This window comes from Oryctolagus cuniculus, chromosome 7, assembly GCF_964237555.1.
Source record: "Oryctolagus cuniculus chromosome 7, mOryCun1.1, whole genome shotgun sequence".
Lineage (NCBI taxonomy): Eukaryota > Metazoa > Chordata > Mammalia > Lagomorpha > Leporidae > Oryctolagus > Oryctolagus cuniculus.
In genome coordinates, this window is record NC_091438.1 from 126,446,932 (window position 1) to 126,473,738 (window position 26,807).

Sequence of the window (26,807 nt, forward strand, 5' to 3'; positions counted from 1 at the left end):
AAAAAAGAACATGGACAACTTATTTAAAAACAACATGTGGGGGTTATCAATAAAGGGAGTCTTGGCATAAGAGGAATTTAAAGAGGATGGGAGCTCAGAGAGGACTTTTGAGAAGAGCCTGCAGAAGGCTAGAACAAACTATTGAGGCCCTAGGAAAGCTTTAGGCTTAAAGACAAAAGATCCTTTTCTTCTGAACAATCTTATTTTCCAAAACACATTCATGTCTACTAGATTATGTGAACAAAAGCAACAATAGCAGGCACCAGCACTGTGGCGCAGCAGGTTAAAGCCCCATCTTGCAGCACCGGCATTCCACATGGGCCCCGGTTCAAGTCATGGCTGCCCCACTTCCGATCCAGCTCTCTGCTGTGGAAAGCAGTGGAAGATGGCCCAAGTCCTTGAGCCCCTGCATCCCTGTGGGAGACCCAGAAGAAGCTCCTTGCTCCTGGCTTCAGATCAGCTCAGCTCTAGCCGTTGTGGCCATTTGGGAAGACAAATGGAAGACCTCTTTCTCTGTATCTACCTCTCCCCATAACTCTTTCAAATAAATAAAACAAATCTTAAAAAAAAAAAAAAAAAGATTCTAAGACTCTTTAAAAAAGTATTAAAGTAACAACAGTAGTGCTCAGTAGAATGCAGTAAAAACAGTCTTCCCCATGTGACGGAGAGATGGGGGTAACTTACCTCAGTCATGCAGTGACTGGTAGCACAATGCTCAAAGCACAGGGTTGAGGGTTGTTTTGGGAGAGTTCTTAGAACTCAGGAAGGGGGATAGAGAGAGTTCACCGGAGGTGTGAACCAACAGGGACTCGCAGGATGATTCTATGGTTACCAGAGAAGGACGTAAGCTAGGTTTGAAGAGCAAGGTAGATTAACAGGGAAATGAAGACTGCACACGAGCAGTCCACAGGCTGGTCCTGGCTGCCACAGCTGGGACGCTTCTATGGCTGGCAGCCTTGACACTGTCTGTGACTTCTGGTCTGGCCTGGATTTGGTCCAGTCGGAACTCCTGCTCAGGCCCTCATTTCTTGTGGCGGCGGGGACTCTTGCTCCGACCATGATGTCTGGCGTGGTGAGGACTCTTGCTCTGGCCCCGATCCTTGCCACGGTGAGGACTCTTGCTTGGGCTCCTACTATGCTTGGGACTCTTGCTCCGGTCCTGATGTTTGCCGTGAGAACCCTTGCTCCGACCTCTGTCATGGTGGGAACTCTTGCTCTGGTCCTGGGTTTTGCTAGGCTGAGAATTCTCACTCTGATGCTCATCTAAAACAAACTGAGGGCTCTTGCTCTGGCCCGCATTTATTTTGTGATGAGGACTACTGCTCCGACTCCTGCTACCATGGGGACTCATGCTCCGGCTCTGGCTTCTGCTGTGATCGGGTTTCTTGGTCCGGACCCGACTTTTGCTATATTTCAGACTCTTGCTTTGGTTCTCATTTTTGCTTTGGTGGGTACTCTCACTCTGGTTGTCACTACTCTGGCATTCACTAATGATAACAGTCGAACTACAGCTGGGGACACTGGTACAGGTAGAACTCTTGGATGAAGACAAAGGGCAGCTGTAGGGGATCTTGGGGGACTCTTTACTAGGGCCTTGACAGGCCACAGAGTAGGTATGAAGACCACAGGGGACAGTAGCAGGGGAGGCCTGGGCTCGGGGGCCAATGGGTAAACACTGGGGGTCAAAGGGTGTTCTCAAAGGGATAAAAGAATATATGTGGGTAGAACAAGGGGGTGCCACAGGCTGGCAATGGAGTATGGGTGGGCCCCTGGGAGTACCATAGGTGCCACAGGAGGGTACCACACGCTGTTTATAACACGGAGGGGGGCCTGCAGAGTGATAGAGGGAACCAGAGAGTGGGAAAGCATGGGGGGTGGGAGGAACCATAGAGTATATATGGGTATTGCAGGGCGGTCCTCTGGGGAGTTTATGGGGGCCACTCTTAGCATAATTATTGGGTGAGAGAGGATCACAAGGAAGACGGAGAGGAAGGCAGGTGGGGATAACTGTTTTGAGGGTTCTAGGGACCACAGTAGGTAGGAGAGTCCCTGGGGGAAATTCTCTGGGGCAGGAATTAGAAGGCACCGCCAAGGATGGCTCTGGACAAGAAGGACCGGAGAGGCCAGAGGGAAGACAGGGAGGTGGAGGAGGTGTGCTGGCCTTAGGGGGCTTGGACTGACAAACAGGGGTAGGCTGAGAAGTGTTAACTAGGGAGTGACACTTGTGGGGAGGACATGGCTGTCTTAACTCTGATTTAGGGGGCTTCATTTGGGGTAAAACTGGAGTAGGCAGCGGGGGTTCGTTATAGCTTCTGCAGGGAGGTGACTGGGGTGTACATATATACTGGTTGCCCAGGGGTAAAGGGACACAAAAAGTAGGATAAAGACACTGGGGAGGAGGTGCTTCCTGGGAACAGAGAGGAACAGAAACCATGGCATCTGAGTTTATCAAGAAGTAAGAGCTCTTACCCCCCTCCCAGGACAAGACACAAGGCTTCCTGGGAGCCTGGGGTGGGGACGCGCAAGGAGAACCAGTATTCGCAGAGGGCAGGTGGATGGCACAGAAAGAGTTCCCAGGGGCAGATAGGTGGGCCTCTGAGGAAAGACAGGAGTAATGGTAAGGGCTCTCCTGAGGTAAGCAGGGAGAGCCAGATGTGCCTGCCTTAGAAGGAAGTGGGGAGCCACAATTTTTCCCAAGGGGCAGTTCAAGTTGTGGTTTTGGTTCACAAGAATCTGGAGGCTTAAGGCAGCCATGATAAAAGCTGCCAGGAGGTAACGAAGATGCTGGGGAAAGAGGAGGGTCACTACTTCTTGCTAGGGACGCGTGAGGAAGCAGCGGGGAGATCATCGTCCTAGTTTCCAAAACCCTGTGAGAAAGAGTTGGGGAGAACAGAGGTCTACCCTCCACCGGCTGGTGAGCAGTGAGAGGCGAAAGTGGGAGGCCAGTGCCCAGGGGCCTGTGAGTAAGAGGTGGCGAAACAATGGGACAAGGGCCCTGGGACCCAGGAGTGAGGGGAGGTGAAATCACGGAACCAGTTTCCAAAGATACACGAGTGAGCTGAGGGGAGGTCACCACGCTGGTCCCTGGAGGCCGATGAGTGAGGGTAGGAGAGGCCACCGGACTACAGTAACAGACGCAGGAGTGCTGGTCAAGGCAAGGACTTGGAGGGCAACGAGGCTGTGTTCGCTGGGAACTGATCCAGCTGCAGTAAGCATTCCGCTGATGGAGAGGGGGGGACCCCACAGGGCTGATCCGGTCAAAATACGGGCTTGAAGGGGGAGAACCAGAAAGGTTGGGCCCACCGCAGTAGGTCCTTTCCAGAGAGGAAGAGCAGGATTCAAAAGAACACCTCCCAGGGCACAAGGGAGGTGGTGGAGTTGGAGAGGAGGGTGGTGGGGGCGAGGAGGTAAGCGGTCTGGCTAGGCAAGGGGACGCGCAAGATAGGGAAGAAACTCCAACGCTACTGGTGAGGCAGGAAAAACGGTCTCTGGCGGGAGGTGGATCGCTGCATCTTTGGCCTGCGTTTGGGGAATGGCCGGTAGTATGGGCAGGATAGTCGCTGTAACCCTTCCTGGGCGCCAGGGGCAGCTCAAGGGTGAGGAAGGGGTTGAACCCTTTCCCGCAGGGCGGCGGAGACCCAGAAGAGAAGGGGAAGTCGCTAAAGCATTTTTCGAGGGGTGAGGGCGCCCTGGTCGGAAGTTCAAGGAGGAAGGGAGGAGACGAGGTCATGGGGTGGAGGGAGGGGGAGGGTAAACAGAAAAGGGGGGGAAGGGAGGGAGGAGAGAAGGCAGCGGAAGGGGGAGAGGGGCCAAGGGAAAGGAGATCAAGAAGAGGTGACATAACTTAAAGAATGAGGACGGAGGTGATGACGTAACTTAGAGGGGCGGAGCCAGAAGGCCGCACAGCTAACAAGGGAAAGAGCCTACGATTTGTGACAAAATAAAATTAGGGTGGACCAAGGCGGTGACGTAACAGACCCGAGAGGGTGACGCTCCCAGAGGAGCGGGGAAGACAGCCAAGCATTCCTGAGGGCGCAACAGCGAACGCAAACGAGAGCGGGAAGTGGAAGAGCTGTTTCTCTCTCTCTCTCTTTCTCTCACTCCACACACGCACACACCCGCGCCACAGTTGGAACTTACCCATTTCTTCTTATGTCGATATCTCCGCGGGACCGTTACAAAGCCCACTCGCCCCGCCAGCCCGCGAACACACCTCAGCACCGGCGCAGCCATGACAGCGTGCGTCGCCGGGGACTTCCGACCGGAACCACAGCGTCCGAGCCGCAGGTTCCGGGAGGTGGTGCGCGCCGCTCTAGAGAAACGTGGAGGCGATTTCGTCCGACGGTCTCCGGGGTTCCGCCTCTCCATACCAGGTGCAAACCCCACCTTCCGCCCCCTTCCCCAGGGGAATTTTGGAGGTGTTGGAAGAAAAGCGACCTCTTGGCCCGCACGGCGGCTCAGTAAGCTAATCCTCCACCTTGCGGCACCAGCACACCGGGTTCTAGTCCCGGTCGGGGCGCCGGATTCTGTCCCGGTGGCCCCTCTTCCAGGCCACGTCTCTGCTATGGCCCGGGAGTTCAGTGGAGGATGGCCCAAGTGCTTGAGCCCTGCACCCCATGGGAGACCAGGAGAAGCACCTGGCTCCTGCCGTCAGATCAGCGCGGTGCGCCGGCCGCAGCGCGCCGGCCGCGATGGCCTTGGAGGGTGAACCAACGGCAAAGGAAGACATTTCTCTCTGTCTCTCACTGTCCACTCTGCTTGTCAAAAAAAAAAAAAAAAAAAAAAAAAAAAAAGAAGAAGAAGAAAAAGAAAAAGAAAAGCGACCTCCTACATGCTAGGAGAAGGATTCGGGACTCCAGAGGTGCTCCTCACTCGGATTCGGTACCAAAGGGGGAAAAAGAGGGGGTGGAGGACCTTGCAGAAATTGGACGAAGATCCTGAAGTAAAGGAAAATGAAACCAGTCAAGGCAAATTGTGGTGAAGCAAAGGAATTTTAAGTTTCGGGCCCTGTTGTTTGCACAGCCCCCTTCGAGGCCCTGAACTTAATTTTGCATTCCTTTTCTGAAAGACAGACTCCCAAGTTACACTTCTGAAAGTGTAAACACTTTCAGAAAGGAACATGACAGTCAATGATCTGATTAGATAGTAAAGCCAGGAGATCAATTGGGATCCAGTGGATCCAGGAGATAAGACAACGGCCTGTATTAGCCCTGTATTAGCGTGGTGGCAATGAAAATGGAAAAGGGGGATGGATTCCATTTCTAATTAAGAGAAAATTAGAGAACTGATTGCTCCTATCTAAACAGTATATAGTACACCACACTACCAAGTTAAAAGTTGTTCTTGTTGGGCACCAAAAAATATGTTGTGCCCAGATCGTTAGATCCCCGCAGAGACCCCCAGAGAGTCGATCACACTGAACTGCAAAAGCAAGGTTTATTCGGGAGTACAAGCCGCAACAGGGACCCCATCCAACCAGCCGGCACAGTGGAGGAAGGAGTGAGGCCCCGGTCTTTGTTTGGGAGAGTTTTTAAAGGAAAAAGGGCTACATCAGCAGGAAAAAAGAGTTACATACAGCATGGAGGCTTTGGGTACAGGGAGTTACAGCGGGGGCTTACAGCAGGGAAGCTTTGGGCGCAGGGAGCTACTTTGTTTAGCAATCTCTACTGCGCTGTCCTTGGTCTACCGAGCTAGCTGTCCCTGGTAAGCTTTGATATCTCCGGAATGCCTGAATGCCTGCTTTTACAAGGACCCGGGTCTACTATGGGAAACGGAGGCTGCTTTTTTTTTTATTGTTTTAAAATGGAGTCACTTTGGTTCTTCAGTTCTCAGGACTGGCATTGTAGCGCAGTGGTTTAAGTTACCACTTGTGACACCAGCATCCCAGATCAGAGTGCCCAACCGGAGTTGCAGCTACTCCACTCCTGATCCAGCTTCTTGCCGACATGCTGAAAGCAGCAGAAGATAGCCAAAGTACTTGGGCCCCTGCCACCCATTTTGGAGACCCAGATGGGGTTCCTGGCTCCTAGTTTTAGCCTGGCTCAGACCTGGATGTTGTGGCCTTTTGGAGAGTGAATCAGCAGATGGAATCCCTCTGTCACTCTGCTTTTGAAATAATAAATAAACCTTAAAAGAAATAGCTATCCTCTTTCTGCTTTTATTCCTATTACTTATTACCAACTAATGTATACATACTTTTTTAAAGGTTTTTTTTGTTGTTGTTGTTTTTAATTTGAAAGGCGGTTAGACAGTAGGAGACAGGAAGAGATCTTCCATCCCCTGTTTCATTCGCCAAATGGCTGCGATGGCCAGGGCTGGGCCAGGCCAAAGCCAGGATCCTGGAACTCCTATGGGATGCCAGCATTGCATCACAGACAGCAGCTAAACCAGCTACACCTCAACGCCAGCCCCTAAAGATTTATTTACTTGTAAAGCAGAGTTACAGAGAGAGGAGAGACAGAGAGGTCTTCCATTTGATGTTTCACTCCCCAAATGACCACAACAGCTGGAGCTAGGCCAAGCTGAAGCCAGGAGCCTGGAACTCCATCCAGGTTTCCCACGTGGATGACAGGGGCCCAAGTATTAGGGCCATTTTCTTCTGCTTTCCTACACACAATAGGGAGCTGGATGGGAAGTGGAGCAGCCAGGACTTGAACCAGTACTCTCATGGGATGCCAGTGTTGCAGGCAACTGCTTAACCACCATGGCACAATGCTGTCCCCTTTAATATATATATTTTGTTTTGTAGTCTGCTAAGTTACAATTATCAAAGGGCTAAAAAGTGTAACTCTTGGGGCTGGTGTTTGGCATAGTGGTTAAGACGCTGCTTGGATGTCTGCATCCCATATCTACTGCCTAGTTTGAAGTCTCAGCTTTGCTTAGATTCCAGCTGCTTGCTAATGTGCACCCTGGGAGGCAGCAGGTAAAGGTATTTGGGCCCCTTTACCCATGTGGATTGAGTTCTGCATCTCATACAAATATAAAATGAATGAAAACTTTATTCATCATAAACTACTCATCCAGTATCCTACACTGACAAGTAATGTGGTAAGACCAAATAAGAATTTGAGTTCCAGAAATTATCTAAAATCAGGGGCCAGTGCTGTGACGTAGAAGGTTAAGTCAGCAGTGTTGCCATTCCATATGGACCCAGGTTTGAGTCCCGGCTGTTCCACTTCCTATCCAACTCCCTGCTAATGTGCCTGGGAAAGCAGTGGAAGATGACCCAAGTGCTTGGGCCCCTACACTCAAGTGTGAGACCTGTAAGAAGCTCCTGGCTCCTGGCTTTGGATCAGCCAGCTCTGGCTCTGCGGCCATTTTGGGGAGTGAACCAATAGATGGATGATCCATCTCTCTCACTCTCCTTCTCTCTATGTATCTCTGCCTTTCAAATAAAAAAAAATCCTTTAAAAAATTTTAAATAATCAGCCAAATCATGCTGAAACAAACTTGTTAATAATTGCAAAAACATTAATATCTTACAAAGTATCAATCTGTAATGTTTGAGATAATCTTCTCTACTAGATGGAAACCAGTTCCATGTCTTCTGGACAAAATGCACTTACATTGCTATGGATGAGAATCATTTGCATTGCTTTCAGATAAGAATTATTTGCATTAGCTCAGGGAGCAACACAGTTTACACAGGGTCAGTTGCCAGAATGTGAGCTTGGACTTGGCCAACTTTCCTTTCGAAAGGAAAGAGTGAAAGTCTTGTCATATTGGAGATTCAGTTAGACTTGATTCAGCTATTTAGGCTATGACTACCTGGGATAAATGGAGTTGAAATATAATTAATTTGACTTAAAGAAATTATTATTTGCAATCAGTATTTTTTAAATTTTATTTATTTTTTAGTCTTTTTTAAATTTTTAATTTTTAACAGATTCAATATGGTTTGTAGATACAATTATTATTATTATTATTATTTTTTTTTTGGACAGGCAGAGTGGACAGTGAGAGAGAGAAACAGACAGAAAGGTCTTCCTTTGCCGTTGGTTCACCCTCCAATGGCCGCCGCGGCCGGCGCACCGCGCTGATCCGATGGCAGGAGCCAGGTGCTTCTCCTGGTCTCCCATGGGGTGCAGGGCCCAAGCACCTGGGCCATCCTCCACTGCACTCCCTGGCCACAGCAGAGAGCTGGCCTGGAAGAGGGGCAACCGGGACAGAATCCGGTGCCCCGGCCAGGACTAGAACCCGGTGTGCCAGTGCCGCAAGGCGGAGGATTAGCCTAGTGAGCCACGGCGCCGGCCTAGATACAATTCTAAGAACACAATGATATTCCCTTCTTCCCTCCCTCCCTTCCTCTCCCTGTCTCCTTCCCACCTTTCCTAGTATTTTTTTTTTTCAATTTTATTTTAGCCACAAACTTTTTATTTCATCTGCTTTACCATGCACAAGAATCATGTTCCCACATCCCATGTTCCTGGGTGCTGTGCTAATCTTCCTTCTCACCTTGGATTTTTTCCAGGTTATTAGTCAATCTAATACAAGCTAAAAACAACCATTATTTAACTGGTTTATTATAAAGGATATTACAAAGGCTATGGATGAACACCTGCTGAAGAAATAGATAGGGTCAGGTATTGGAGAAGAGATGCAGAGGTACCGTGCCCTCTCCTGTGCATGCACCACCCCCAGGAGCCTCCCTTATGTTCAGCTAACTAGAAACAATTTCTGTTACCATCAGTCTGTGCAGATGCCTGCTCATTTTAGTCTACGAATATATGCTGCCAGGCACTTCCCATGAGCCATACACTATTGAGCACTTTGAAAATTACCTTTTAATCCAAACAACTTTTTTTTTTAATGGCCATGTATCAAGACTGAACGGGTCTGGGCAGGTGTTGTGGCACAGCAGGTTAAGCTGTTGCTTGGGACACCCACATCCCATATTGGAGTGCTGGTTCAAATTCCAGCTCCTCTGCTTCTGATCCAACTTTCTATTAATGCACCTGGATGGCAGCAGAAGATGGTCCAAGTAATTAGACCCTTGCTACCTATGTGATAGGAATTGGATGCTAGCATGGAGTTTCTGGCTCCTGGCTTCAGTCTGGCCCAGCCCTGGTAACTATAGGCATTTGGGGAGTGACCCAGCAGATGGAAGGTATCTTTCTGTCACTCTGTCTTTCAAATAAAAACTTAAAAAAAAAAAAAAAAAAGATTTACTTATTTGAAAGGCAGAGTGACAGAGAGGGAGAGACAGAGAAAGAGGTCTTTCATCTGTTGGTTTACTCCCCAAATGGCCAAAACAGCGGACGAGGCTGGGTCAAAGCCAGGAGCCAGGAGCTTCTTCCAGGTCTTCCATTTGGGTACAGGGGTCTAAGCACTTGGGCCATCTTCCGCTACTTTCCCAGGTGCATTAGCAGGGAGCTGGATCAGAAGTGGAGTAGCTGGGACTCAAACTGGTGCCCATGTGATGCTGGCATCACAGGTAGTGACTTGACCTGCTACACCACTATGCAGACACCCATTTTTTTCTTTAAGAGTGCTCTAAAATAACTTTATCTCACTATTGCATGGGTTGGCTTGGACTGGGCTGAACTGTCCCCTCTTCTGAGTGATTATAGACAGCACAAGTGCTCCTCCGTGTGGCCCGTCTCACGAAGTGGCCCCTCAGCTTCAGTGGCCCCTCTCTTTGTCTTGCAGCTGAGGGCGCTTGCCATCAGTTTTCTACAAGTTAACCTCTATCCCTGTGAAGGATAAGATAGCATAGTCAATAGCAAATCAATCAAAGGCAAACCCCTGCACTATTGTGAATATGCGCCCAGAAATCTGCCTGTTTAGAAGTTCTAGATAATCTTTTTAGATGTCTCCTCTTATTGGAATGTAAGATTCAAACAAAAGGGGGACTGTACTGTGGTATAGATGGTTTAGCGACCACCTGCAGCACTGGCATCCCATTTGGATGCCAGTTCAAGTCTCAGCTGTTCCACTTCCAATCCAGTTCCCTGCTAATGGCCTGGGAAAGCAACAGAGGATGACTAGAGTTCTTGGGCCCCTGCACCCACATGGGAGACGTAGATGAAGCTCCTGGCTTCGGCCTGGCCCAGCCCTGGCTGCTGCAGCCATTTGGGAAGCCAGCAGATATCCCTCTCTCTCTCTCTCTCTCTCTCTCTCTGCCTCTCTGTAACTTTTTTTTTTTTAATTTATTTATTTACTTGAGAGGCAGAGTTACAGAGAGGGGGAGACAGAGAGAAAGACCTTCCATATGCAGATTCATCACCCAAAATGATCACAACTGCTGGCACTGGGCCAATCTGAAGCCGGGAGCTTCTTCCAGGTTTCCCACGTGGGTGCAGGGGCCCAAGGACTTGGGCCATCTTCTACTGCTTTCCCAGGCCATCAGCAGGGAGCTGAATCATAAGTGGAGCAGCCAGGACTCGAACTGAACCCATATGGGATGCCAGTGCCACAGGATGCTTAACCTACTATGCCACAGCGCTGGCCCCATGTAACTTTCAAATAAAAAAATAAATTTTTAAAAAGAAAAATAAAGTTTTCCCAATGTTTGTTTATTTTTAGCCACTTGAAAGGCAGAGAAAGAAAGAAAATCAATTTTCCATCTGCTGGTTCTATCCTCAAATGCCCCCAGCAGACATGGCTGGGTCAGAACAAAGCCAAGGAGCCTGGAACTCCATTCAGGTTTCCCATGTGGATGGGAGGGGCCAAGCACCTGAACCAGCATCTGCTGCCTTCCAGGATGCATTAGCAGGAAGCTGATCAGAAATGCAGTCACCTGGACTGGAACCAGCACTCCTACATGGGATGCAGGTGTCCCACATGGCAACTTTTTTTTTTTTTTTTTTTTTTTTTTTTTTTTTTGGAGATGTGGTTACAGATAGAGAGAGGGAGAGACAGAAAGGTCTTCCATCTGCTGGTTCACTTCCCAATTGGCTGTGACGGCCAGAACTGCGCGAATCTGAAGCCAGGAGCCAAGAAATTCCTCCAAGTCTCCCACGCAGGTACAGAGGCCCAAGCCTTTGGGCCATCTTCTACTGCTTTCCCAGGCCATAAGCAGAGAGCTGGATCGGAAGTTGGAGCAGCTGGGACTCAAGCCGGTGCCAAGTGGCAACTTACCCCCTTGCACAATACCTGCCCCAGAACCTAATATATATATATATATTTTTAAGATTTATTGATTTGAAAGAGTTATAGAGAGAGGAGAGGCACAGAGAGAAAGGTCTTCCATTCACTGGGGTTCACTCCCCAATTGGCTGCAATGGGCAGAGCTGCACCAATCCAAAGCCAGGAGCCAGGAGCTTCTTCTAGGTCTCTCACACGGGTGCAGGGGCCCAGGGACTGGGGCCATCTTCTACTGCTTTCTCAGGCCATAGCAGAGAGCTGGATCAAAAGAGGAGCTCTGGGAGCTGAACCAGCGCCCATATGGGATGAGATGCTGGCATTGCAGGCAGAGGCTTTACCTGCTACGCCTCAGCACCAGCCCCAGAACCCAAGATTTAAAAGAACAAGGACTTTGTTTAAATCATTGCTGTTACAAGTACTTAGAACTATGAATGGCACATAGTTGGCTCTCAGCAAGTACTGAATGAGAGATGAAAAAGAGATGCGGTATAAATGATACTCAAGAAGTTTGTTACTTAGTTCCTAGCAGATGAAGGGAGTCATGTGTATGGAGAAAAGTTTTTGGTTTTTTTTTTTTTTTTTTTTTTTTTTGACAGGCAGAGTGGACAGTGAGAGAGACAGAGAGAAAGGTCTTCCTTTTTGCCGTTGGTGCACCCTCCAATGGCCACTGTGGCCGGCGCACCGTGCTGATCCGATGGCAGGAGCCAGGAGCCAGGTGCTTTTCCTGGTCTCCCATGGGGTGCAGGGCCCAAGCACTTGGGCCATCCTCCACTGCACTCCCGGGCCACAGCAGAGAGCTGGCCTGGAAGAGGGGCAACCGGGACAGAATCCGGCGCCCCGACCGGGACTAGAACTCGGTGTGCCGGCGCCGCAAGGTGGAGAATTAGCCTATTGAGCCACTACGCCGGCCAGTTTTTTAAACAGACAAATTGAAGTCCAGATAAGGCTCCACTGAAGAGATTAAATATGCTAGAGAACAGAGTGAGCGTTGTGATGCAGTAGGTTAAGCCACTGTTTGGGACACCTGTATCCATTTAAGAGTGCCTGGGATCTAGTCCTGCCTCCACTTCCAATCCAGCTTCCTGCTAATGTGCCTCAGAGGCAGCAGATGATGGCTCAAGTACTTGGGTTCCTGCCACTCATGTGAGACCCATCGAGTTCCCAGTTCCTGGCTTCAGCCTGGTCCAGCCCCAGCTGTTGTGGACATTTCAGTCAGTAAGCATGTGATGATCTCGGTCTCTTCTTCTCTGTCACTCTGCCTTTCCAATAAATCTTAAGTAAAATTAGAGAAGAGGTATTCCAGATCCCCCAGTCCTCAAAGGTGGTGTTGGGATCATAGCCACAACCTTTGTGGTAAAAGGCCCAGCCTCTGTTTAGCCATTGCAAAATGCTAGAGCAAAGGAGAGAGGGTTGGGTCTGAATAATAGTTTTCAAACATTTTCACCTTATGACCCTTTTACACCTAAGAATTATTGAGAACCTCCAAAAGCTTTTATTTCTTATCTATTAACATTTGCTAGATTAGAAATTAAAATTGAGCAGCTGGCACTGTGGCGTAGCGGGTAAAAGCCACTGCCTGCAGTGCCAGCATCCCATGTGGGTGCTGGTTCGAGTCCTGGCCGCTCCACTTCTGATCTAGCTCTCTGCTGTGGCCTGGGAGAGCAGTGGAAGATGGCCCAAGTCCTTGGGCCCCTGCACCTGCGTGGGAGACCCAGAAGAAGCTCCTGGCTTCGGGAACGGCGCAGCTCTGGCAACGGCGCAGCTCCGGCCATTGCGGCCATCTGGGGAGTGAACCAGCAGATGGAAGACCTCTCTCTCTCTGCCTCTCCTCCCTCTGTGTAACTCTTTCAAGTAAATAAATAAATCCTTAAAAAAAATTAAAACTGAAATTTAAAAAATATTTGTTCATTAAAAAATAAACCTTATATATTAACAAATATCTTTATGAGAAATAATATTTCCAAAAATACATTTAGAGAATAGCAGTGTCACAAATCTATTGCAAATTAATGTGTGGATTAATGGAAGACAGCTGGATTTTCTTAACCTCTTCTTTGTTTAACATTGTGAAATAGTCTAGTGGAATATATTATATGGAAGTATATGAGGAAAATCTAGGATCAGGTTAGTTGGAAAAAGGAGTATCTTAACAGCCCTCATCAATAACTATGAATATTATTTTTTGATATTATACCTAAACTTCTTGTAGTTCCCTAAATGTGTGCATTTTGAAACCCTTATCAAGAATATTTCTTACTCTGTGATATTAAAATCCATTGATCTGGGACGCTTAGTAGTTAAGATGCCAGTTAAAAACACCCATATTTCACATCAGAGTACCTGGATTCAACATCCAGTTCTGGCTCCTGGTCCAGTCTCCCGCTGATGTAGACTCTGGGAGACAGCAGAGATGGCTCAGGTAATTAGGTTGCTGCCACATGTGTGGGAGACCTGGACTGAGTGCCCCACCAGAGCCGTTGCAGACATCTGGGGAGAGAGCCAGCGAAAAAGACCGATCTCCTCCTCAACTAGCAGGTGATGGGAGGTCTCCTCACTTCTCTAATTAAAAAAAAAAAAAAAATTCCAGTGCCGGTACTATACAATGGGTTAAAATTGTCGTTTCTGACACCAGCATTCCATATTGCAGTGCTGGATTGAGTCATAGCTGCTCTGCTTCCAATCCTACTTCCTGCTGCTGTGCCTGGGAAGGCAGCAGAAGATGGCCAAGTACTTGGTCCCCTGCTACCCATATGGGAGACCTGGATGGAGTTTCTGGCTCTGGCTTAGGCCTGGCTTGGAACTGGCTGTTGCAGCCACTGAGGAATGAATCAGCAGATGAAGATATCTCTGTCTCTTCCCTATGTCACTATTTCAAAAATAAATAAATAAATACTTTTTTTTTTTGGACAGGCAGAGTGGACAGTGAGAGAGAGAAAGGTCTTCCTTTTGCCGTTGGTTCACCCTCCAATGGTTGCCATGGCTGGCGCGCTACGGCCGGCGCAGCGCGCTAATCTGAAGCCAGGAGCCAGGTGCTTCTCCTGGTCTCCCATGGGGTGCAGGGCCCAAGGACTTAGGCCATCCTCCACTGCACTCCCGGGCCACAGCAGAGAGCTGGCCTGGAAGAGGGGCAACCGGGACAGAATCTGGCGCCCTGACCGGGACTAGAACCCGGTGTGCCGGCGCCGCAAGGCAGAGGATTAGCCTAGTGAGCCGCGGTGCCAGCCCAATAAAAACATCTTTAAAAAAAACAAAAAAACAAAAAAAACACTGGAGGCGGATCCACAGACCACAGAACTTTATTAAGATGGAATCACTACTAATTACATGGAAGCTACTCCCTAATCCAAAATCCATGAGGTTGACGTGCATTTACAGTTACACAAATGAGAAACAAATGGCATGTTCAAAACCATGATAGATATCCTGATGCCCAAGTGATGAAGGCCGGAGTAACTGCGTCTGCACATTCATTTCAAGCTGTTAAATAGTTTGTGGGCCACCTAGATGGAGAAAAGAAAAGGATGTCATCAGCTGGCTGGGCTTCCAAGGTGCCTCATGCCCTGGAACTGTACTGCCTCTTTGTCACCACTCTCACACACCCTACTGCACTTGAGCCCTAGTGAACTCCCTTCACTCACCTGAATACCATCTCCCCGGTACCTGGAAGACTACCACTTCTTTTCAGTTCTTCCTCCTTTAGAACTCAAGTTTACAAGTCATTTTCTGCAAGCCTTCTCGAAACAAGTCCAGTCCTTATTCTCACACAGATCTGTCCCTCCTCTGAGTTCCCCACAGAGACCTATACCTCCCATCTCAGTAATATTAGTATTGTCTATTAAATCAGCAAATATTTATAGTATACCTACTATATAGAAAGTACTATTCTTTTTTTTTTTTTTTTTTTAAGATTTATTTATTTTAAAGTCAGAGTTACCCAGAGAGAGGAGAGGCAGAGAGAGAGAGAGAGAGATTCCATTCGATGGTTCACTCCCCAATTGGCCACAACGGCCAGAGCTGCGCCGATCCGAAGCCAGGAGCTTCTTCTAGGTCCCCCATGCGGGTGCAGGGGCCCAAGGATTTGGGCCATCTTCTACTACTTTCCCAGGCCATAGCAGAGAGCTGGATCAGAAGAGGAGCAGCCAGGACTAGAACCGGCGCTCATATGGTATGCTGGCGCTTCAGGCCAGGGTGTTAACCCGCTGTGCCACAGGGCCGGCCCCAGAAAGTACTATTCTAAGTGTTGAGTCAGTTACAGCTGTTAAAAAAAGATCTTTCTGTTGCTTGTGGAACTTGGGTAATAAAACAGGGGCCTTTGTTGTGGTGCAGCAGGCTTCCCATATGGGTTCTGTTCCAGTTCTGATCCAGCCCCCCTGCTAATGTGCCTGGGAAAGCAGCAGAATATGGCCCAGGTGCTTGGGCTCCTGCCACTAAAGTGGGAGACCCAGATGCAGTTCCAGGCTCTTGGCTGTGGACTGGCCTAATCCTGGCCATTGCAACCCAATCCTGGCCATTTGGGGACTGAACACATTGCTAGAATATCTATCTCAGATCTCTCTCTCTCTGTAATTCTGCCTTTCAATTAAAAAAAAAAAAAAAGGCATTACAGAATCAAAGGTAACAATTTTAAAAAAGAGTGATAAGAGAAATATATAAACATAAATAAGGTACCTTCTTATAGTGGTAAATGATATGAGGAAAATAAAAGACTTACAGTTTACTAGCTGTTCTTTTTAATCTCTAGAACTTTATCATTTTTCCAAACTGAAACTTTTTAATCTATTAATAACTCTGCCTCCCTTCTCCCCAGCTCCTGGCTACCAGCAATCTTTCTGTCTCTACGAATGTGACTACTCTAGGTGCATCATTTAAGTGGAATAATCCAGTCTTTGTTCTTTGTGAATAGATTATTTCACTTATCATAATGTTCTCAAGATACATCCACATGTTGGTATCCTTTTTTTTTAAAGGCTGAACAATATCCTATTGTGTATATATACCATATTTTGTTTATTCATTTATCCTTTGATGGACACTTGAGTTGTTTCTACCCTTTGGCTACTGTGAATTCTGCTGCATGAAGGTGGACAATTATCTGTTTGAATTGCTGTTCTCAACTCTTTTGGTTATATACCCAATAGTACAATTGCTAGTTCATATAATTCCATGTTTAATTTCTATTTTCAAATATATACATATATTTAATTTGAGAGGCAGAGAATGAGCAACAGCAAGAGTTGGGGGCAGGGCTGGCGTTCTGGTATAGCAGGTAAAGCCGCCACCTGCAGTGCCGGCTTCCCATATGGGCACTGGTTTGAGACCTGGCTGCTCCACTTCCAATCCAGCTCTCTGCTATGACCTGGGAAAGCAGTAGAAGATGGCCCAAGTCCTTGGGTCCCTGCACCTGTGTGGGAGACCTGGATGAAGCTCCTTGCTTCTGATTGGCTCAGCTCTGGCTGCTGTAGCCATTTGAGGAGTGAACCAGTGGATGGAAGACCCCTCTCTCTCTCTCTAATAAATCTTAAAAAATAAAAATAAAAAAGTTGAGGGCAAAGTGAGGAGTGGGAGATCCTTTCCTCCTATTCAATCTACAAACGCCTGCCAACGGCCAGGGCTCTGGGCTAGGCTAAAGCCAGTAGCAAAGAACTCAATCTCAGTCTCACATGTGAGTGGCAGGAACCCAATACTTGGGCCATCATCTGCTACTTCCCAGGGCGCACATTAGCTTGAAGCTGGAATCAGGAATGGGGCTGGGACTCACACGCAGGCATTTTGATAAAAGACACAGATATCCCAAGTGGTGTCTTTTTTTTTTTTTTTTTTTTTTTTTTTTTTTTTTTTTTTTTTGACAGAGTGGATAGTGAGAGAGAGACAAAGAGAAAGGTCTTCCTTTGCCGTTGGTTCACCCTCCAATGGCCGCCATGGCCGGCGCACTGCGCTGATCCAAAGGCAGAAGCCAGGTGCTTCTCCTGGTCTCCCGTGGGGTGCAGGGCCCAAGCACTTGGGCCATCCTCCACTGCACTCCCGGGCCACAGCAGAGAGCTGGCCTGGAAGAGGGGCAACCGGGACAGAATCTGGTGCCCCGACCAGGACTAGAACCTGGTGTGCCGGTGCCACAAGACGGAGGATTAGCCTAGTGAGCCGCGGCGCTGGCCCCAAGTGGTCTCTTAAGTGCTACACCAAATGCCTGCACTTCAATGTTTATTTCTGAAGTATATAGTTTTTTGTTATTCCCAAATAATAATCCATTTTATAGACAGAACACATTTTACTCATTGATTTATTACTAGATAAACATTGATGTTGTTTTCATTTTTGGGCTATTAAGAATAATGCTTCAGGGGCTGCCGCTGTGGCACAGCAGGTAAAGCTGCAACCTGCAGTGACAGCATCCCATATGGGTACCAGTTCAAATCCTGGCTGCTCTTCTTCCAATCCAGCTGTCTGGTATGGCCTGGGAAAGCAATAGAAGATGGCCCAGTCCTTGGGCCCCTGCACCCACATGGGAGACCAGAGGGAAGCTCCTGGCTCCTGATCGATGTAGCTCTGGCTGTCACAGTCATCTGGGGAGTGAACCAGCGGATGGAAGATCTCTCTCTCTCTGTCTGTCTGTCTATAATTCTGCCTTTCAAATAAATAAATAAATATTAAAAAAAAAAAAAAAAGAATAATGCTTCAGGGCAGGCACTTGGCACAACAGTTAAGATTGCTGCTTGGGATGCCTGCATCCCATGAATACCTGGGATCAAGATCTGCCTCTGCTTCTGACCCAACTTCCTGTTAATGTGCCTGAGAGGCAGCAGTACTTGGGCTTCTGCCACCTACATGAGAGAACTAGATGAAGTCCTGGCTTTTGGCTTTGGCCTGGTCTAGCCCCAGCTGTCACCAGCATTTGAGCAATGATCCAATGAATGAAAGATCTCTTTCTCTCTTTGTCATTCTGTCTTTGAAATAAATAAAAATAAACAAAAGAATCAAAAACACTTTTTGGACCAGCTGCTATGTATAAGCCACATAGGAAGATAGAGAATATTTTAAAATTTATTCCTTAAAAGTACAAAATCTAGTTTCCTCACTATTTAGCAGTGCAAGTTGGGATGTTATTTTTCTCCTTAGACTATGTTTCTCTGTAAAATAAGGAAAATGACACCTATGTCCAATGTAAATGGAAAGGATTAAGTAAGATGAGTCACATAAAATACTCCACACCATACCTGAGATCCGTTGGGGCCACAGTAAACGATTACTGGTGGGCCTACAGATCACAGAACAGAAGTGTGTGGACACCAGGTGTCTCCTGGCCACTGTAACCTTTCCCTGCCTGACTTCAGCTTGACTTACACAGTGGTCCCTTGCATGCAAAAAGTCAAAGAGCTCTTCCGTGCAGTCCTCTTCTGTGTGTGATCGGGAGGACACACGCTCGTCACAGAGCTCCAGTCGCTCCCGGGCCTTGACACATTTCTCCAGCTGCTCGCACTGCTCTCGCACGGTGGTTAGGGGATCCTGAAAGATAAACAGAGAAGAACAAAATGGGGATTTTTTGGGAGACCCACCAAACATACATGCTTTGCTGAACACATAACAACCAAACCAAGGAGCTGCCTCTAAATTACCGTGCAGAAGGCCAGCTGGCAGAGTCACACTGCCGCCAGAAATGGCAGAATGGGGTCTCCCATTCAATTCTGACGCTAAGTGGTAGGGCAAAGTTTCACATTCCTGCCTTCCAAGGTTGCCAGTATGCACTGAAAGCCTCAGTCCTATCTGAAAAACAAGGTGATAAAGGAAACCTGGCCAAATTTCAAGTAGATCTATAGGAGGCCTGACTTGTTAACAGAGCACTTTTGGGATATGTCATGTCTGAAATGTCAGTTCCCCTGTCTGAAAACCAGCCTCAGCATCCCCAAGCACACAGCTGCCCAGCTAGGAAGGCAATGCTAACATGGAGAAGGAACACTTGAGAAAAGCTCCTTTCAGAGCTCTTTACTAAACCACAAACAGCAGGCAGCTGAGTGCCATGCCCTTGAGATGCTGTGTGCCCGTTGGTACTACAACTGAAGGAGCCCCAAATCCAAAATAAGTCCCCAGGCCCACACCCCAAATGCTCCACTGCACAGGAAGCATTAAGGCTTGCTCTAACCCCATTCTCTCCAAGGTGGCAAGTGAAAACTCCTTAAGATGCCCTTAGAGTTTCATGAAGCTCAAACTTCCTGCTTTTTCTGAGATGGTTCCAAGCCTCAAACAGCTCTTACCACTAATTCCTCCTCTTCCTCTTCTTCCTATAAAAAGAAAATAAAATTAATGTCAACAGCAGTTTTATGACATGTAAATCCTCAATCATATTGATGTTGTAATTCTTGAGAACAGCATTGTATTAGAATTTTTCTGTATTTTATGATGCTTTGACATCTTAGGGGCCTTGCTAATCCTGCAGCTACTCCTGCCCTCCCAGGGCAAGCTGTTTTCAATGTACTTGTTTTTAAAAAATATTTATTTGCAAGGCAGAGAGAGAGAGAGAGAAACAGAGAGATATTCCATCTGTTCCATCACTCCCTAAATGACCAAACAATCAGGTCTGGGCCAGGCAGAAGCCAAGAGGTCAGGAACTCCATACTGGTCTCCCAAAAGGGTGGCAGCAGCCCATGTACCTGGGCCATCATCTGCTGCTTTGCCAGGCACATTAGCAGGAAGCTGTATTGGAAATAGAGCAGCTCAGACTCCAGTCAGTACTAAAACACGGGATGCTGCTGTTATAAGCAGCAGCCTAACCTGCTGCACCACAATGCCAGGTCCCAGCTAATTTTTTGAGATAGCAAACAACTTGCCTGGGATCATCTATCCATATGCAACCCAATCAAGCCAAGGCCTGTGTAGCCAACAGCTCCTTAACCTAAATCTCATATATTATATACCAAGACTCTGAACTTGAATTCAGAAAATGAAAATGGCCAAATCTCAACTCTTCTTTACCCAGAAGTAAAGATGGTTATGTCACTGCTTTTTGGCTTGCTGAACCTTAGGTCCCTCGGTAGACTAAGCATCAATGTAAGTACACCAAAAGTCTACACAACACCACTACAAACTTGGAAACATTAAGCCAGGGCCCACAGATCATGTAAGACCTGTGAAATCATTTGGTCTGGCCTTGCCAAGGCAACCACAGGCAGGATTTGAAATTCAACAAATCTAACAGTAGACTAATTTTTAAGCTGATAATTTTATATGGTCCATAAATGATGTTACAAATATCCAAGTGGCACTTGACAGAAAGAGTTTCCCACTCCTGCATTAGGACCTTTTTGAAAGGCAGAGTTATAGAAAGAGAGTGAGAGGCAGAGAGAGAGGTCTTCCATCTGCGGGTTCATTCCCCAAAAGCCACAATGGTCAGGGCTGGGCCAGGCCGAAACCAGGAGCCAGGATTCTTCTGCATCTCCCATGAGGCTGCAGGAGCTCAAGCATTTGGGCCATCCTTTGCTGCTTTCCCAGGCACATCAGCAGGGAGCTGAATCCGAAGTAGAGCAGCTGGGATTTGAACTGGTGCCCACAAGGAATGCCAGCGCTGGACGCAGTGCCTTCACCCACTATACCACATCAGTCTCCTAACTATTGATTTTTTTTTTTTTAAAGATTTACTTATTTATTTGGAAGTCAGAATTACACAGAGAGAGGAGAGGCGCGGGGGCGGGGGTGGGGGTGGGGTCTTCCATCTGCTGGTTCACTCCCCATTTGGCCACAACAGCTGGAGCTGCGCAGGTCCAAGCCAGGAGCCAGGAGCTTCCTCCGGGTCTCTCACCCAGGTGCAGGGGCAAGGACTTGGGCCATCTTCCACTGCTTTCCCAGGCCACAGCAGAGAGCTGGATCAGAAGTGGAGCAGCCGGGACTTGAACCAGAGCCCATATGGGATGCTGGCACTGCAGGCGGTGGCTTTACCTGCTACGCCACAGTGCCGACCCCTTGATATCTGATTGAAGTGCACAACTTCAAACTTTTCTTTCTTCCAAGGGTAGCAGTATAAAAATTTCCCCATAGAATTAATATAGGCCAGGGCCAGCGCTATGGCGTAATAGGCTAAGTACCACCTACAGTGCCGACATCCCATATGGGTGCCAGTTTGAGTCCTGGGAAAGCAGTAGAAGATGGCCCACGTACTTGGGCCCCTGTACCTGTGTGGGAGACCCAGAAGAAGCTTCTGGCTTCAGATCGGCCCAGCTTCAGCTGTTGTGGCCATTTGGAGAGTGAGCCAGTGGAATGAAAACCTCTCTCTCTTTCTCCCTCTCTGTAACTTTGCCTCTGAAGTAGGTAAGTAAATCTTAAAAAAAAAAAAAAAAAAAAAGCCTAAATATAGGGGCACAGTAGAGTCTAACCAGCTTCCAAACCTATCATAAATGTGTTTAGGGCAAGCATTTGGCCTACTGGTTGATATTCCTCAAGACAACTGTGTCCAGGGTTGCATTGTGGTTCAGAGGGTTAGGCTGCCAGTGAGATGCTGGCATCCAACATCAGAGAGCCAGAATGCCAGTTCTAGTCCTGACTACCCCACTTTCAATCCAGCTCCCTACTAATATGTATGGGAAAGCAATAGAAGGTTCTAAGTACTTGGGCCCCTGCCACGCATGTGGGAGATCTGGAAGGAGTACTGAGCCCTGGTTTCTGCCTGGCACAGGCCTGGGCACTGCAGCCATCTGGAGATAATGAACCAGTGGTTAGGTGATCTCACTATGTCTATCCCTCTCTCCCTGTCACTCCACCCTTCAAATAAATAAATAAATCTTTCCAAAAAAGAAAAAAGGCACCTGTGTCCTACATCAGAGTACCTGGGTTCAATGCCCAGGTCTGGCTTCTGATTACAGCTTCCTGCTAATGTGAACCCTGAGAGGCAGCAAATGACAGCTCAAGTAGTTGGGTCCCTCCCACCTGGGAGACCTGGATTGAGTTCCCGGCTTCCAGCTTCAGCCTGGCCCAGTCCTGTTATTGTAGGCATTTGGAGAGTGAACCAGTGGATGAAAGCTTTTCCTCTCTTTCTTGGTCTGTCAAATAATAATTTTTTTTTTTTTATTTGACAGGTAGACATATAGACAGTGAGAGAGAGAGACAGAGAGAAAGGTCTTCCTTCCGCTGGTTCACTCCCCAAATGGCCACTATGGCTGGCGCTGCGCTGATCCAAAGCCAGGAGCCAGGTGCTTCTTCTTGGTCTCCCATGTTGGTGCAGGAGCCCAAGCACTCAGGCCATCCTCCACTGGCGCCCCCGGGCCACAGAAGAGATGGACTGGAAGAGGGGCAACTGGGCCTAGAACCCGGCACCCGTATGGGATGCTGGCGCCACAGGTGGAGTATTAACCAAGTGAGCCACGGCACCAGCCCCATCTGTCAAATTTTTACAAAAGAAAGGTGTTTGCCTGCCTGTACATGCATGTGGCAACATCTGGAAGAAGAGAAAGAAAAGGTATTCACGTGGAATCTTCAAAAAGTCATGGAAAATGTGTATTATGAAAAAGCTATGCAGATTTCAAAATGTTTTCACATTAAAAGTTATCTTTTAACTACATTTCCCATGAATTTTTTGAAACACCTCATAGGGAAAGAAAAATAACTAGCTCAGCAATCATGTTTTCAAAACCCCAATACAGGGGCTGCCACTGTGGCATAGCAGGTAAAGCTACCACCTGCAGTGCCGGCATCTCATATGGGCACCGGTTTGAGTCCCGACTGCTCCACTTCCAATCCAGCTCTCTGCTATGGCCTGGGGAAACAGTGGAAGATGGCCCAAGTCCTTGGGCCCCTGCACCTGGATGGGAGACCTGGAGGAAGCTCCTGGCTCCTGGCTTTGGATCTGTGCAGCTCTGGCTGTTGCAGCCAATTGGGGAGTGAACCAGCAATGGAAGACTTCTCTCTCTCTCTCTGCCTCTCCTCTCTCTGTGTAACACTTTCAAATAAATAAATAAATCTTTTTTTAAAAAAATATAATCTGTGTCATTCTCTACCATCAAGGAAGGGACAAAAGTTCAACATAAGCTGAGAGTGAGGGGGTAGGGTTGGCTCAACTGTAACCCCAGCTACTTGTTCTCATAAATGGCAAGGATTTTTTTTTTTTCTCAACATGAAGATGCTATTTAAGAAGCCAGTTCTAATAAGGTTTATTATTATTTTTTAGTATTGATTTACAAGGCAGAGAGCGCTCTCATCTGCTGAGTCACTCTCCAAATGCCTGCAATGACTGGGCTGGGGTCAAAGCTGGGAACACAATTCAGACCTGAAAAAAATTCAGGTCTTTCATGTGGTGGCAAGAGCCCAGTTACTTGTGTCATCACCTGCTGCTTCCCAGGTCTGCTCCAGCAGGCTATGCTCAGGAGCCAGAGGGAGGACTTAAACTCAGGTACTCCAGTGTGGGATGTGTGCATTTTAACCAGCACCTTAACTACTATGCTGCAGCCCACTCCATGAACAAGGTCTCTTAACCTTTTTTTTTTTTTTTTTTTTTTTAAGATTTACTTATTTATTTGAAAGGCAGAGCTACAGAGAGGCAGAGAGAGAGAGAGAGAGAGACTTCAATCCACTGATTCACTCCCAGTTGGCCACAATGGCCGGAGCTGTGCCGATCGGAAGCCAGGAGCCAGGAGCCTCTTCCAGGTCTCCCACGCGGGTGCAGCGGCCCAAGAACCAGGGCCATCCTCCACTGCTTTCCCAGGCCATAGCAGAGAGCTGGATTGGAAGTGGAGCAGCCAGGACTTGAACCACATGAACCGGGGCCCACATGCACTGCAGGTGGTGGCCCTACCCACCACACCACAGCTCTGGACCTCTTAATCTTTTCTTTTAAAAAAAAATTCACGCCGGCGCCACGGCTCACTAGGCTAATCCTCTGCCTTGCGGCGCCGGCACACCGGGTTCTAGTCCCGGTCGGGGCGCCGGATTCTGTCCCGGTTGCCCCTCTTCCAGGCCAGCTCTCTGCTGTGGCCCAGGAGTGCAGTGGAGGATGGCCCAAGTGCTTGGGCCCTGCAACGCATGGGAGACCAGGAGAAGTAACTAACTCCTGCCATCAGATCAGCGCGGTGCGCCGGCTGCGGCGTGCGCGGCCATTGAAGGGTGAACCAACAGCAAAGGAAGACCTTTCTCTCTGTCTCTCTCTCTGTCCACTCTGCCTGTCAAAAAAAAAAAAAAAAAAAAAAAAATCACACTGAGGGGCTGGCTCTGTGGCATATTGAGTAAAATTGCCTCCTGCAATGCCCGCATCCCAGATGGGTGCCAGTTGAGACCTGGATGCTCCACTTCAGGTCCAGCTCTCTGCTAACGCTCCTGGGAAAGCAGTAGAAGACGGCCCAAGCTCCTGGCTTCAGCTTGGCCCAGCCCTGGCTGTTGTAGGAGTGAACCAGCAGATGGAAGATCTCTCATTTTGCCTTTCAAATAAATAAATAAAATTTTTTTAAATCCATACTGAAAAAGTCTTCTCCCCAAAACCAAAAATCACACTGTCTTAAGTTAGAAACTAGAAATAAATATTATATATTATATAAGACCTTTATAGCATCCCACTTATTAGCAGTGCTACAGCACTGACAAACCTGTGTCAAAAATATCATGGCACATTTTGGAAACACAGATCTGCTTCATGTAAAATTTCCAGTCAGTGAGAAAATGAAGGTCATGTTAAAGAAAAAGACATAATCCCCAGCAATGATGGGTTCTTCATAAAACACCCTAGCTTTCTTTATTTTCAAGTTGTGGTGGTCCGGGCTGGCAGTGTGGTGCAGCAGGTTAAAGCTCCAGCCTGCAGTGCTGGCATCCCATATGGGCACCAGTTCAAGTCCTGGCTGCTCCACTTCCAATCCAGCTCTCTGCTAGGGCCTGGGAAAGCAGTAGAAGATGGCCCAACTCCTTGGGCCCCTGCACCCACGTGGGAGACCGGGAAGAAGCTCCAGGCTCCTGGCTTTGGATAAGCTCAGCTTTGGCTCTTGCAATCATTTGGGGAGTGAACCAGCAGATGGAAGGACCCCCCCCCCCCACACACACACACTCTGTACTCTCTGCACTGTCTCTACCTCTCTCTCTGTGTCTTTCAAATAAATAAAATAATTCTTTTTTTTTTTTTTTTTTTTGACAGGCAGAGTGGACAGTGAGAGAGAGAGAGACAGAGAGAAAGGTCTTCCTTTGCCGTTGGTTCACCCTCCAATGGCCGCCGCGGCCGGCGCGCTGCGGCCGGCGCACCGCGCTGATCCAATGGCAGGAGCCAGGAGCCAGGTGCTTTTCCTGGTCTCCCATGGGGTGCAGGGCCCAAGCACCTGGGCCATCCTCCACTGCACTCCCTGGCCACAGCAGAGAGCTGGCCTGGAAGAGGGGCAACCGGGACAGAATCCGGCGCCCCGACCGGGACTAGAACCCGGTGTGCCGGCGCCGCTAGGCGGAGGATTAGCCTAGTGAGCCGCGGCGCCGGCCAAATAAATAAAATAATTCTTAAAAAAAAAAAAAAAGTTGTGGGTACCACTGAACTTTCCAAGGCTGGTTCCAGCTCTTTCTGAAAATAAGAGTAGGAAAAAAATTAAGGGATAAATGGGATAAATGGCTGTCCTGAAGTGTTCAAATAAATACAGGGAATGAGGCTGGAAACGCGAAGCCAGTGACGTCTGCGTAGCTGTGCGGCACTGTGGCTGAGTCCCGGCTTCAGAACTGTGCGGCTGGGCTCGATTCCTGCTTCACCGTTTCCTGTGTGTCCTTAGACAAGATACTTAACCCGTCTGTGCTACTTTCCTCGCCTGAACAAATGGTACTAACACGTCTTTTAGGACACACTATTTTTAAAAATATCAGCAACTTTGTAGATGAAATGAACTAGTACATAGAAAGCACTCGGAATAGCAAGCAGTTCACACACACTCTTTATGTCGGCGTCTGGTCTGGGGAAGAACTCCCTTTCACCACATTCCTACCCTGTTCCCCAAGACACAACCTCTCTCCTAGCCCCAGCCCCAGGAAAGAAAGAAAAGCCAGTTTCCACCAGGATCAGGCCAGATCTCCCAAACCAATACTGTTTTTACAAAAGTTGATACAGCATTTTCGATCTCGTCACATTTCCACATTTATAGAATGGGGAAGCCGAGGCCACAGAAGGACTAGTCATCCACCTGTCCAGAGCCACTAGGCGAATTCGAGGAAGGGTCGAGGAAATTCGCTCGATCTACAAACCCCAGGGAGGAACCCGAGGCCAAGAGGACCCCGAGCGTGTTTTGGCGGGCTAGGTCCTGCGCTTCACTCCCCAAAGGCAAGAGGGTCGAGCCGATCTCGTTGTCTTACCTCCTTGGGATCTCCGGCCCCGGTCAGCATCTTTTGCTCATCCTCCAGTCCCATGTCCGCCTACGGTTCTGGATTCAACAGCAGCAGCCACACGGTACCCACTCCAGTTGGGGATCAAGAAGGACTTGTAAGGGTCACTCGACGGATATCCGGCAATCTGGCCGGAAGTGCGGCATACTCCTCGTAGTCGCGAACACACGCTCTGATCGGCATGTACTATCGGCCAGAGGCAGAGGGTAGGGGGAGCTGGTATTTGTGCCTGAGGAGTCTTTACGAAGCAACATCCATTTAGTCATTCCAGACCCAAATGTTCTGATCTAAGAGGTTTTTTAAAAATAGTATGTCCTAAAAGACGTGAAGAATCTGCAAACTTATTCCACATTTCTTTTGCGCAGTTCCTGTTCTTACCTATATTGCTTATGGAGTCGTCCTAACTGCTGACC

At 48.2% G+C, this 26,807-nt stretch overlaps 2 protein-coding genes and 1 long non-coding RNA gene across 7 annotated transcripts in view; 1 reads left to right on the forward strand and 2 right to left on the reverse strand.

The window, feature by feature from the left end:
• Positions 1–5,829, reverse strand: part of NSUN4 (NOP2/Sun RNA methyltransferase 4) — a 28,046-nt gene extending 22,217 nt beyond the window's left edge. For 2 of the 4 annotated variants that reach the window (XM_002715124.5, XM_051856522.2), the window contains exon 1: positions 4,141–5,829. In XM_002715124.5, coding sequence (XP_002715170.2) covers positions 4,141–4,368 — 228 coding nt within the window. In that variant the 5' untranslated portion in view covers positions 4,369–5,829. Of the gene's footprint in view, positions 1–684 lie in introns of all 4 variants that reach the window. The other 2 variants (XM_070078563.1, XM_051856523.2) reach the window with 2 other exon arrangements.
• On the forward strand, positions 4,271–13,030 carry LOC138850659 (uncharacterized). The gene is made up of 2 exons (XR_011390732.1): positions 4,271–4,373; positions 5,826–13,030. It is a non-coding gene; the product is annotated as an uncharacterized lncRNA (long non-coding RNA).
• Positions 13,031–14,365: 1,335 nt separating this feature from the next.
• UQCRH (ubiquinol-cytochrome c reductase hinge protein) lies at positions 14,366–26,584 on the reverse strand. 2 transcript variants are annotated; one of them, XR_011390731.1, is made up of 5 exons: positions 26,365–26,548; positions 19,332–19,358; positions 18,696–18,843; positions 18,424–18,585; positions 14,366–14,585 (listed from the first exon to the last, which is right to left on the reverse strand). XR_011390731.1 is itself a non-coding variant. In XM_002715126.5 (4 exons), exons 1-4 carry the CDS (start codon positions 26,416–26,418, stop codon positions 14,553–14,555), a joined length of 276 nt encoding a protein of 91 aa, XP_002715172.1. In that variant the 5' UTR covers positions 26,419–26,584; the 3' UTR covers positions 14,366–14,552. The 2 variants fall into 2 exon arrangements, 1 of the variants encoding a protein (XP_002715172.1); XM_002715126.5 differs by lacking the exon at positions 18,696–18,843 and having other exon boundaries at positions 26,365–26,584.
• Positions 26,585–26,807: the final 223 nt, after the last annotated feature.